Source organism: Ahaetulla prasina, chromosome 5, assembly GCF_028640845.1.
Source record: "Ahaetulla prasina isolate Xishuangbanna chromosome 5, ASM2864084v1, whole genome shotgun sequence".
Lineage (NCBI taxonomy): Eukaryota > Metazoa > Chordata > Lepidosauria > Squamata > Colubridae > Ahaetulla > Ahaetulla prasina.
The window spans coordinates 22,941,213-22,954,484 of record NC_080543.1 but is presented as its reverse complement, the minus strand read 5'-3'; the positions used below and the strand labels follow the sequence as shown (position 1 = coordinate 22,954,484).

The 13,272-nt window shown below is 34.9% G+C and overlaps 1 protein-coding gene across 3 annotated transcripts in view; it reads left to right on the top strand.

Annotated features, from left to right (window-relative positions):
- CWF19L2 (CWF19 like cell cycle control factor 2) overlaps positions 1-13,272 on the top strand; it is a 92,906-nt gene that overhangs the window by 26,019 nt on the left and 53,615 nt on the right. For 2 of the 3 annotated variants that reach the window (XM_058185417.1, XM_058185415.1), the window contains 5 exons: positions 1,349-1,433; positions 2,713-2,828; positions 3,967-4,640; positions 5,968-6,064; positions 6,751-6,840. In XM_058185417.1, coding sequence (XP_058041400.1) covers positions 1,349-1,433; positions 2,713-2,828; positions 3,967-4,640; positions 5,968-6,064; positions 6,751-6,840 — 1,062 coding nt within the window. The remainder of the gene's footprint in view (positions 1-1,348; positions 1,434-2,712; positions 2,829-3,966; positions 4,641-5,967; positions 6,065-6,750; positions 6,841-13,272) is intronic. The other variant, XM_058185416.1, reaches the window with a different exon arrangement.

The window sequence follows — 13,272 nt, the reverse complement described above, 5'->3', positions numbered from 1 at the left end:
TCTGGTGGATGCTTGCCAAAAAATGAAAATAAAATCCTAGGAGCAAATGAAGCCATACTTTTCGTGATATATATGAATTAGAAAAACAGAATTATTTTAATATAAGTAAAAGTAACATTAAATAAATTTCTTTGCAAACAAAATGTATAGGCTTTCGCTGAATTTTAATTAGATTACTTAGGCTTCCTGTTAGTTTTAAACTAAAAAGCTTGAATTATTTTATTGCTGGCTACGAGGCCAGTGTTGAATTGTGGTTTCTTACTTTTAACTGTATTTTAATTATTCATTATATGAATGGGTGGAATGCCTTATGGCTACACATATATAACGAATAATGCTTTTTGTTAATAATTGACTTATGCCATTGTTGTCAAACTAATTTTTTCCCGTATTTTTGATGTAATGTGATTTGGTCAAATGTATACATTTATTATTTATTAACTGAAATAAAGTTTTAAAGTTTTGGGGTACTTTTTTAGTCTTAGTTAGAATACAAAATTAGCAATAGCACTAGCATTTTACAGCACTCTGAGTGGTTTACAATATCAGCATTTTTTGTGAATTGCCTCCAACAATCTGGCTTCTCATTTTATTGACCTCAGAAGGATGGAAGGCTGAGTTAAACTTGAGTCCCATCAGGATCGAACTCCAGGCTATGGGCAGAGTTTGCCTGCAGTACTGACTTAACCAACGCATCATGTTAGAACATATAACACAGAACAATAAAGTTGGAAGGAATCTTGGAGGGCAACCCCTGCTCAAGCAGGAGACCCTATGCCATTCCAGACATATGTCCATCCAGTGTCTTTTTGAAAACCTCCAATGATGGAGCACCCACAACTTCTGTTCCATTGATTAATTGTTCTCACTATCAGGAAATTTCTCCTTAATTCTAAGTTGGATCTCTCTTTGATAATCTTCCACCTATTGCTTGACTTGCCCACAGGAGAATAGGTTGACTCCTTCTTCTCTGTGACAGCTCCTCAAGTTCTGGAAGACTATTATAATATCACCCTAGTCCTTCTTTTTTTTTGTTAAACTAGACATATCTTGTAGCTCAGTCGTTCTTCATATGGTTTAGCCTCCAAATCCCTTATCAACTTTGTTGCTCTTCCCTGCACTCTTTCTAGGGTCTCCACTTCTTTTTCTATCATGGTGACTATTAATTAAAATTAATTAATCATCACAATGTGACCGAATTAAGTAAATACGGAAAAGGTAGAATAAAATCCTCTAGGATTTGTTCCAAATGATTGTAGAGGTAAAGTAAATTTGATGTGGTACAAAAGGTACATCCATGAAACTATTAACTATGTAACTTTTTGTTTTTTTGAATTGTCAAATTCAGTTGCTGCTTTCAGAAAGAGAGCTGAACCCATATTGGAAAGATGGTGGTACAGGCTTACCAACAGAAGTATCAACATCAGTAAAAGGTGAAATTGTTCTATAAATTTTGACAGTGTCTCTGTCTCTGTGTCTCTGTCTCTCTCTGTCTCTGTCTCTCTGTCTCTCTCACTCTCTTTCTCCCAATGGACTGCGGAATGGTCTAGAAGTGGGTTGATACAGTCTGATCTGCCTAGAGACTGAGTCATAAATTTGTTGGCCATGCCCTCACATGTGTCCATTGGACCCAGTTTTCGACTCAGTCAACTGACAGAGACACGTAAAATTAATATTAGCTGGTAATGATACCTGCATTAAAATTGGAGCTCATAACCGGAGAATACTTTAACTCATTTCTTTTTCTTGTAATCTTAAGAGCTTGACCTTCAAAATGTTCAGAATCCATTATGAACTAATTAAAAAAAAAAGCAGATTGTACTCAGACATGATGAATTGTTGTCATCTCATTTGGCCTGTTTCATTCCATTATACAAATTGCAGCTTTAAAATATTCAGGAGCTGAACTTTGTGAATCCTATTTTAAATAAAGTATACCAAGGGTGCTATTTGGGGCAAAATATTATTTATGTAACCCTTTTCATCTCTCCGCTTTCTCCTGTAGGCTATTTGGTCTCCTTGTGGAAAGAGCAAACATAAGGGTGTGTGAGTGTTTGTGTGTGTGTGTGTGCGTGCCCGCCCGCATGTGTGCAATACTATTTATAAAATTATGCAAACTCTGTGGTGTGCTAAATGGTAGAGATGGTTGCTGAATGGCAAATAGTGATGCAGGATGGAAAAAAAGCCTAATGTTTGCAGCTCAAGTTACTTAAATCCCAAAATGCCGAAAGAAAGAAATACTGAAATTGCATGTGTCAAGATTTGAACTTTATATGTTTAGATGTACTGAATATAAAAATTCATTATAACATGAAAGGACCCTAAGATTTATTTTATTACAACTACCTTCCTTGCTGAGTTTTTTTTTTTCCTCATGCATTTCCATTATATGTTCCTAGTTATTCAAATAAAACCAGAATAATAGTTGTCCCCCTGTGGTTATCCACTGAATATGCTACAGGAGTGATCAGTGAGAAGTTACGGAATTCATTTCTTCCATTGTCTCTCTGTTTACCTTCAAGACTATTAGGTGGACTGTGGTTTTCAAATGCATGTAAGAACATGAACACAAATGGGAGAAATGTACCGTTGTTAAGAATATTTCTGACTGGACTAACATATGTTGCAATGCAGTTAGCACCAAGGTTATTAAGGTAATTGTAATTACATTTCAGAATGCAAATACTGTTATTTACTGTCATTATTCTGTAGTAACAACAGTAGAAGATGGTGGATTAAGCTGGCTAATGAAATCCTACCAGAGAATGAAGGAGCAGTCTGAGAGAGACAAACGAGGCTTGGAAGAAATTATAACTGAAAGATATGGGGTAAGTGCTGAGAGGATGATAATAGTGAAAATATTTGTGCAGGAGAGGAAAAATATAAAGCTTCTCAGTAAAATATCAATAAATCAATGTCTTAAATAACACATAGGCTAATAAAAATGGCCTTCATTATGTGGGATTGTCAGAGTGCTGCCTCAAATACCAAATCACAAAGACCTTAAAAAATGTACTTTATTCATGCCTAATAGAGCTGGTCCTCAACTTACAGCAGTTCATTTAGTGACCGTACATTTGGTTGATTTATGACCATTTTTCACACTTAACGACCGTTGCAGCATCCCCATGGTCACCCAATCAAAATTCAGATGCTTCACAACTGGTTTATGACGGTTGCAATGTTTTGTGGCATGTGATCAGCTTTTGTGACTTTCTGAGAAGCAAAGTCATTGAGGAAGGCAGATTCACTTAACAACCATGTTACTAACGTAACAACTTCAGTGATTCGCTCTAACAACTGTTTTACAAGATTGTAAAATGGGGCAAAACTCACTTAACAAATGTTTCAATCGGTAACAGGCTCAATTGTGGTTGTAACTCCAGGATTACCTGTACTCTTTCCTCCTGAGAGTCCACAGGGCCTTACCTTCCTAGCCTTCTGAAATACCTTGAAGTTTTGGCTTTATTCCCAATTGCTGAGGCAGTGTAAGGGTAGATATGCTTCTGTCCAAATATTTCTGTCTGTTTGTTAAGATTTGGCACAATTGACATGTTCCTGCAGCTAAGATTGGATATTTAATTTGATAGTTGCTGGTATTTTCCATGACATGGTGTTTAATGTTGCTGTTATTATGGTTTTTCTCTTTGATTTTTTAAAATATACTTACTAATTATTTTATGTCACCTAGAATTTCTTTAATGATTGAGCCGGCTCTTAAATTCATTGATAATTAAACAAATCCCTCTGTTCAGCTATAAAAAGAGTGATTGAAATCCTGAGTTTCTTGGAGGGAACATTCAGGTAAAAATGAAATATTTCATAAGTTATTACCAGGTTTGTGAAACTCAGTGATTTCAAATGATGTTCATTTCAAAGTTAATATCACAGGCTTTTCTTTCATGTGTTTATCTTAATAGTATTTTCTTTATACAAATAATATGTGCTTTTTCCTCTGTCTTGTAGTCAGTGGAGCTATTTCAGTCCAAGTTAAGGGAAGCTGAGACAGCTGCAGTCCAAAAAGAAAATGATAGAAGGGACTGGCAAAAATGCAAATATTCAGAAAGCAAACGTACTTCAAGGGATGGCAAAGAGAAGCAGGAGGAAAACAACCCAGAAAGGTTTTCACATAAAGAACAACTTAAAGAAAGGTATAATAAAGTATGTTCTGAGGAATGGAAAAATTACAGAGGAAGTGAATGGACGGAAACCAAAAAATCAAGGCCAAGTAATAAAGAATCTACAGCAGCAAACTGGACTTGTACAACCAGAAAAGATCCTCATCAATTAAATCATTATGAGAAACCTTTCTCAAGCTCGGTGAAAGCTGCATTTCTGAAACCTAGCAGTGATGGAGACGAAGGAGGCAGGCAGCAGAGAACTTCATCCCAATTATTAGCTCCTCGTTTTATGAGCTGTGGTTTCCGGAAACCTGTTGATGATGCTGATGTGACTCCAAGATGGCGCAAAGCACAACCTAAGGATGAAATTGGAAAAGCAACTCCAAATGAAAAATCTTCCAGAAAGAGTAAGGCTGTTACCAGCAAGAAGGAAGAAAAGCCAAAAGAGAAGGAAGAACAGATCTCAGAAGCTGCAGTGGAAGAAAAGGAAGTAGTGGACAATAAACCATCATGCTCCGGGTATTTAGATATCTTCTTGTTTTGAAGGAGAAGATAGTTTCTGTAGTTGCATGTCTGCTTTATTGTCACATTTTAAATTTATCTAAATATACATACATTAAAATATGCTTGGAATTTTGGAATCGTACCATGGACATTCTCATAAAATGGCAACCATGGATACCCTGAATGTTCAAAAAATGGTTAGCATTTTATTTTTACTTAAAATCAAGCCAGAGAAATTACTGCCTAGCATAATTTTTAATTCTAAGAAAATTGGCTTTTTTCCTTGCATCCTTGTTTTAATGACCATGCCTTGTTAATGACTAATGACTTGTTTTAATGACCATGGATGTTTTGTTTAACAACTGCAGTGGAAATGAGGTTGTACGTTCATTGAGAATCAGTGATGTCTCACTTAGTGTCTGCATTGCTTAGCAATGGAGTTGCCTCTCCTGATTGTAGTTGTTAAATGAGGAATACTTCTAATAGGTTCTGAACTGGAATTTTTTAGAGATACTTCATCCTACATACAGTATATATCCACTACAAATTATTTACTGTGCTAGAAAAATAAAGAACATTAGGATAATTCCATAATAATTTATGGATGACTAAATGCAAGGAAACGGTTTACTTTGCTAAGGAACTATAAACTCTAGTTTCTTTCTATGAGAAATGTATCATGCAGTATGAGAGTATCTTTTTTAAGAGAAGATGGCTTGATTTTCTAAGTAATATGTAAAATATTTTGTTCAGTAGGTTTTAAGTTTTAGATTTTATTATTGATTCATGCTAATTTCATGCTGTTTCTTATATAAAAATTCAGTATAGAAACTAATGAATGACCAGGTTATGTAAGTAAAAAATAATTCCTGTCAGTATAGAAACTAATGAATGACCAGGTTATGTAAGTAAAGAATAATTCCTGTCATTCAGATGTCAAGCTACAGTTTCCCAATATTAGTAGTGGAATATAGCTTGTAGAATAAAGAAGATGAAGCAGTGCAACAAAATCTTGCATGTTTGCATATTTCCTGAGGCTATGGCAGAGATCATGTAATTTTTTAAAATTAGCATTAAAATTAGAAAAACCTACTCTAATTTGAGATTACAAGTAATGTAGCAAATGTTCTTAACAAATTTTAAAGTTGTTTTTTTTTACACATATTTAAAAGTAAATATAGTCTGATGTAAAATACTCGGGGCCTAAGCTGAATTTTCTGAATGGACCTTCCTGTAGGACTGTCATAAGCCACTTTCTCCCACCTAAATTATCAAGCTGAGACAGTGAATGGCATGTTCTCTTTTTCTCCATGCATAATGCCCCGTGTTTGCATCTGACTAGATCTGTTTCAGAGGATGAGACGCCTCTCATTCTCAGTGACGAAGAAATGAACAAACTGGGAGCCAGGATTGTAAAAGCAGAATTGATGGGAAACAAGGTGTGTAATTGATTTTATTAGATTTTTTTTTTTTGGTCTTATATTTTAACTATGATACAACACTTTAAGATTTGTCGTTGTATTCATGTTGGAAGCAACAAGTCACTTCTGGGTTAAAAGGATTAGCCGGTGACATTACCAGAGACACCCACTTTGGATTCCTTTAATGTCCCCATTAATGAGTCCACCAAAGTGATACCTATTTATCTACTCGTGTTTGCACGCTTTTATATTGCTAGGTGGGTAGGAGCTGGAGTGAATGACAGGAGCTCACCCTGTCATACATCAGCATTCGGGTCTCGAACTGCGAGCTTGCAGATTGTCAACCCAGCATCCTAACCATGTGAGCCACAGCGCTCCACACTTTTAGACTAATTGCGCAATACTGTTCAAATATTATAGCAGCAAAGTAATGAAAAATTAACTAGGTTTATGAAAATATTTTATAAATGGTGTATCTTTAGAAGCAACTTTATGCTTGATTTAATAATATTTGATTTATTGCTGATAAACATTCATCAGCTGGAATCATGAGCTTGAGTTAGTTATAATGACCCTTCGGTTTACATAGGATCAATGTTTATTTTATAGGAAAAGTTTGAAAAATTATTCAGAGAATATTTTAGCACAAAATGCATTGTACATTTTTAAAAAGTTACATTGTGCACTATTTGTTCTGTTTGAAGGATTTAGCTGCAAAACTTCAGTCTCAGCTTGATAAAGCTCGCATGCTAAAGGACAGTGGAGCACAAGCTAAAGCTAGAAAAGCTGATGAGGTAAGGGGGTATGCATGATCTTGCATTCATTTTGGATTAGTGCCTTTGGAAACAAAAGATTTAATGACAGGTGTTCAGCACCTAAGGCTGTGACACTGTTAAATATAGTTCCTAGCATTGGAGGAGAATACCTACAAAACAATTAGAAATTATGGTGTGTGGTAAAATATTAGCCTATGAAGGCAAGCTGTGAAAAGACATTGTTCAGTGTTTCAGATCTTAGAATGGTGGCATATTTGGTAATTTTAAATAATATAACCATAGAGTTGTTTATCTCTTGTATTTCAGACAGTGATGAAATCCAATTTTTTTTACTACCGGTTCTGTGGGCGTGGCTTGGTGGGTATGATGTGGCTTGGTGGCCATGGGAGGGGAAGGATACTGCAAAAGCACCATTCCCTCCCCACTCCTGGGAGAAGCATATTGCAAAATCTCTATTCCGACCCCACTCTGGGCCCAGCCAGAGGTGGTATTTGCCGGTTCTCCAAAGTACTGAATTTCACCCCTGATTTCAGAGTGTATATTGTTATAGTTTTCCATAAACTTGAATAGAGTCCACATACAAGAATCTTCTGATTTCCGTATACATACTGAAAATAATATACATATATGATTAATCACACATATATTTATTTATTTATTTATTTATTTATTATATTTGTATACCGCCCATCTCCCGAAAGACTCAGGGTGGTTCACAGCCAAAAAACAACAGAAAACATATAATACATATAAACAGCTAAAAGAATAGACAGTTAAATTCAATTGATGCCCTAAAACTTTTAAATACAAATTTAAAACCTCAATTAAACCCCTTTTTTAAAAATCCCAATTTAAAAACTACGTTCAAGCTAGTCCTGCTCTTCGAAACAGCAACGTCTTCAGCTCGCAGCAGAAGGACCTGAGATATATGACTATATAATTATATGTTTATACATATACATACTGCAGTCTTGGGAATTAATTTCCTTTTAAAGGTGCATGGACTTTTTGTTTGTCCTAAGCTTACTTCAAGATTCTGAGATCATGTTTCTACCAAAGATCTTGGTTAATTTCTCAGTAGTTTTAAATAGTTACTTCTTTTGAGAAAAGAGAAGCAAGAACAGTTTTGCAGTTCTCATGATGTGATTGTTGATTATATGCAATGGGGATAGGGAAGGAAAGTGGCTTCAGAGAGCTATAAAGAGGGTGATGTTTTATGTATTTGTTCATAAAAGAACTGGAATTAGGGTTGCTAGCAAAATTGTTGATTAAAAATTGAATCATTTCAAAAGAAAACAAAAGGAAACAATGAAAATAAAACAAAAGTGAAGAGTTCCAAAAGGAGCACAATAGTTCCAAAGGGCCGCGGTGTGGCTCAGGCTGTAAGAAGCCTGTTATTAAACACAGCTGCCTGCAATTACTGCAGGTTCAAGCCCCACCAGGTCCAAGGTTGACTCAGCCTTCCATCCTTTATAAGGTAGGTAAAATGAGGATCCAGATTGTTGGGGGGGGCAATAAGTTGACTTTGTAAATATACAAATAGAATGAGACTATTGCCTTACACACTGTAAGCCGCCCTGAGTCTTCGGAGAAGGGCGGGATATAAATGTAAACAAAAATAAATAAATAAATCAATAAATCAATAAATATCCCAACTGATGAAAGTGGCAATGTGATTCAGTGCAAGCAGGCATCCAGTGACGCATTTTAGCGCAAAAAAATAATAATCTAACATTATTCCGTATATGCTGATGGTATTTTGCTGGTGGTGACTCCTAAAGAAAGATTTTTCTGGAAATAGCACGTTGCTTTGCGATGTGTCAGCTCCCCCCCACCCCCAATTTAAAATAACAGTGAGTAAGGTTTATGGTAAAAACCTATTTGTAATAAGGTGTGATTTCAAAGAGGTGGTGATGAGAAACTTGCTAAAAACATAACATTTTGAATATGTATGAGATTTATCCCAGCCATATTTCTTCTCTAGGCAAGATTTTGGGTCTTGTACTGAGACCAGAGTTTTCTGGATGATTTGATAATGCAGCTGAATATCAGCCTGGTTTCCTATCTATGTTTAAGTAGGACTGTGCTTTTCTTAAAGGAATAATTATATTATGAGTAGATAAGGAAATAATTTTACATTGATACAATTGATGTATTCTTTCTGTCAGAACAGGTATTATAAAAAGGCTTCAGATTCCAGTACTATCACTATGCTGATAACATCTAGCTTTCTTTGTCTTTTTTAATTATAGCTGATGAAGTTCTTTAAATCAGAGTTGGTTATAAGTAGTAAACTATAAGAGATGGAAACAAAATAGAGGAGTTCTTGGTCAGTTAATATAGGTAAGGGAATATTTATTTCCAAGCTAGACTATACTGTTGGGGTTCATGCTTCCTAAAAAAACACTTAATTTGCAGTCTGAATATATTACTGTATTTGGCATAAGTTTTACAGAAATTTCAGCCATGGGCACAATAGATTTGTAAACTACAAGAAGCCATTTCTCTTATAATGTTAGAGTACTTGAATAAGACAATAAGAAAATCATTTGTCTGGGTATGCTAAAATAACCTATTTCCTCGACAAATAGAATCCAACCCAGTCTTACATAGTTTAACAGCTTCTGGAATTTAAGATATTGTTTTAATGATATGTGAGAAATTCCTTCAGGAATGGGTGAAGGGAGGCTCCCTAGGAAATGGTCAGATAAGAGAGGGCATAGATGCATAATGGTTGGAGAAACAACCATTATGAAAGGACCCTCCCAAACTTCTTAGTCTTAAAAGAGGATGATAGGATACTTTGAGATTTGTGAGATTGATGTCAGTGTATGTAGACCAGACAGAAAACCCAACCAGATAAACTGATTCTACTTTCTACATTCTCTTGCAAATGTTGTAAATACAAATTTCCCACTGTCTCCCTTATATTTCCCAAGATCTTTCTCACATACCATTTCAGTTGTTAACCTTCAACTCCTAGGATCCTTCATTAGTGGCAGAACTGGAGTTCCATGGATTACTTATCCTTATTCAAAGTTCAGTATCATGGCTTTGGTGTTCACATTTAATTTTAATTATGCAAACATTCTGAATGCTTAAATAAATGAAGAAAACTTAAATAGATTAAAAAATGAAGAAACGTTTTTCTTCCAATACATGTCAGAATTCTAATATGAAAACTTCCCTGATGAGGAGTAAGTTAACTCACTTTATAGAGCTAGCTAGTTTAATTAAATAAACTACATTGTCAACAGTGCTGTTTTTCATTTTTATATTAGCATGCAAGTAACAAAAGCAGATCTCTTGGCTCCAGTATAATCATGCCAGACAGTATTTTAATAATTATGTATGAGTTGTAAATTGGAAATTAACTGAATGAAAGCCTAAAAAAGAAGAGTTTCTGGAAAATTGAAATTGAATGTAAGAAAATCTTTGTGTTTTCACATTTGAATGCATTCTGAATGCATTCTTACTTGTTAAAAGCAGAAAAGAACATATTTGGAAATAAATAAGAGCATAGTCACTTTGAAATATATATCATTATATACATACGATATTCCACACCAATTAGTTCAGCCGTTCTACTTTTAGAAGCTTCAAATACAGTAGATATAATATCAAGTATTTTTTTTCATTTAAGTTAACAATGTCGTTGAATGTTCTTTTCATATTGGAAAAAAGTGACAGGAACTATTTCAAAGTTAAGCATAGCCCCAAATTGAGAAGTGTAATTGTAAGTGTAAGTAGGAACTCCAGGCAAGAAAGAACAGCAAATTAGAAAGCCCTCAAATTTCATGTGTTGCCAAATAATTTCTCTTTGAGATAAGAGATAAGAATTTGAATTTTTATGAATTTTGGTCCTTTCCAGTGTGTTTTTAGGACCAAGTATGTACCATGAATATAAGTAAACTATGATGCACTTCATAAACTATGGCACTTCAAAGAACAGTTTTAATAGTTCTTCACTCAAAAGATGTTAGGTTTAGAAAGATACACGGAACAGTAGAAGTCAAAGAAAAGGAGGTACAATGATACAAAACCAGCTAAAAAAGGTAAGTTTGGGAATTAATTCTGGGTACCAATGAAAAGGAGAAGTTATTTCAGAAGAGCAAAACTTAAAGGCCTTTTACAAACAGCCAGTAGAAAGGTGATGTTCATTCATTATATTATGTGCAGTTATAACAGAGGATGAATTTACTACAAATAATAATGTATGAATGCATTAAATAAATGGAGCCAACACCCTTAAGGCAAATATTTTTATTTTGATATTGAAGGTAGAAATAAAGTATGGTTAATCTGCGCAAGTCATTTTTTTTCAGCACTTTCATTGACCAAGTGTGTCTTTAATCAATTTAAATCTGATCTGGTTGGTACTCCGTGAATAGGTATCTCTTTGCACAGGAAATAATTGGTTCATTTGGATCATGGCTAATGAACAGAAACTACCAAATTATGTGAGTTCCTGACGGAAATGAGGCAAAGCCAGACTATGTGAGCATGACTTTAGGGCTCATAGGAACAGTGTTGGTGAGTTAAATGGAACAAGGAAGGATGGATAAAAATGTGATTTTTGTACCACTGATAGTATATGCAGTACAGACGTTACCTGTAGGAAGGAATTAGATGTTTTTGGGATGCAAAGGAAAACACTGGACTGATCTTAAAAAAATGTTACAGCCTCTTTCAAATTAATATAACAATAATTTGGCGTCCCCCCCACCCCCTTTGGTCTTTCTGTAGAAAACTCATCAGAAATGTAGTGTGCTGATTTGATTAAAAAAGCTCCATTAACCTTGGGAGCTTCTGTGCTCATAAGCCAAAGTTAGTTTATTATCTAAAAGACATTAGTTTTTATATTCATTGTCATCTCAAGTGGCACAACCTATGCTGGAGAGGGTTGTAAAATCCACATATTTGGTTTAGTTCCAAAATCTAAAATGTGCATTAATTAAACCAAAATGGCTTTTTCCATAATTCAGTGTTATCCAATTAAGAGCGCTTAAATTTTGAGAAGCAATTATATAAGAAACTCGTCAATATAGCCATATGTGTAATTGGCGTTCTAAAGGTCATTAGTCAGAGGTCTCCAAAATGTATGAAAAAGATTTCATACAAGTAATTAGACAGTTTAAGATGAGTAATTAAGCTATAGTCCTTAAATAAAGATGTTTGGCTTCCAGCCAATGCATCTGGAGAATATGGATGGTCTTTCAGTTAATTGCAAATTTGTAATGTGTATTTACATAAGTGTGTTGATTAGATCATTATGTTGTTTTTATACTTCTTTTTTACCTTTGTGAGAAGTAATATGATATGACAGGATGCATTTTTTTAAATTAGGTGATTGAGGTCAGTAAAGGAGGAAGCTGATTTTTTGGATAAGCATCATACAAGATACCCAGATTCTTTAGTATAACCAGGTTTGCAACAGTTCATCTGAATATTTTTCAAGATATAATAATATATTAAATTTATATGGTGCCCAGTGCCAATGACTGGAATATTTTAAATGTATTTTAGAATATATACATTCTGGAAGTTAAGCCTTTTGCTGGTCAGGAATTCATTGACCACCATTTTTATCTTTTGGGTAACATAAGACAAATCCTTTAGCTTATTCCATACTTTCATGACCTCATTCCCTTCAGATGGGTGGATTATTTAATTCATTCTGGATTGAGAGGAAGGGGTTTCAAATACCTGAAGACTAATGACCGAAGGATGGAAACAATCCACAAGATAACAAAATAGTTTGTAGTAGAGTTGCAATACCAACTAAATAAAAGCTGAGTAGAGGAAATCCTGTTCGGATTAGCTGAGATCATGTTTCTTCAAATCAGCTGAATATAGGAAGGCGTAATTTATCTTGAAATTCCTCTTATCAAAGTTATAGTATGGAACTATTTTGACTTTGTAAGATTACATCGTATTCTCAAGAATACTCTAGTTCAGGGGTCTCCAACCTTGGCAACTTTAAACCTGGTGGACTTCAACTCCCAGAATACCCCAGCCAGCAAAATTCCCCTGGCTGGGGAATTCTGGGAGTTGAAGTCCTCCAGGCTTAAAGTTGCCAAGGTTGGAGACCGCTGCTCTAGTTAGTATTGCTCAGAATATGTGAAATCCATGTAAGACTTTCAGACAGGAGGAAGATAATATCAGATCCCATTCTGATTATCTCAATATAGAAACTTTTCTGCTACCACCACTAAGTAGTCAAATGTCATTAAGTAGGATTTGACATCTGATGATGGTATGGATCAGCACTCTCTATTTTGACCTGTCTCTATTGTAGTTCTTTCCAGCAATCTTAATCCTGTCCATTGTTTTCCTCTTCTATTTTCCTTAACTTTGTTAAGCATAACACTTGTTTTCCCTAATCCAGTGCTTCTCAATTATTTTCTGTCATGCCCCCCTAGGAAGAAGAAAACATTTTTCGCGCCCCCC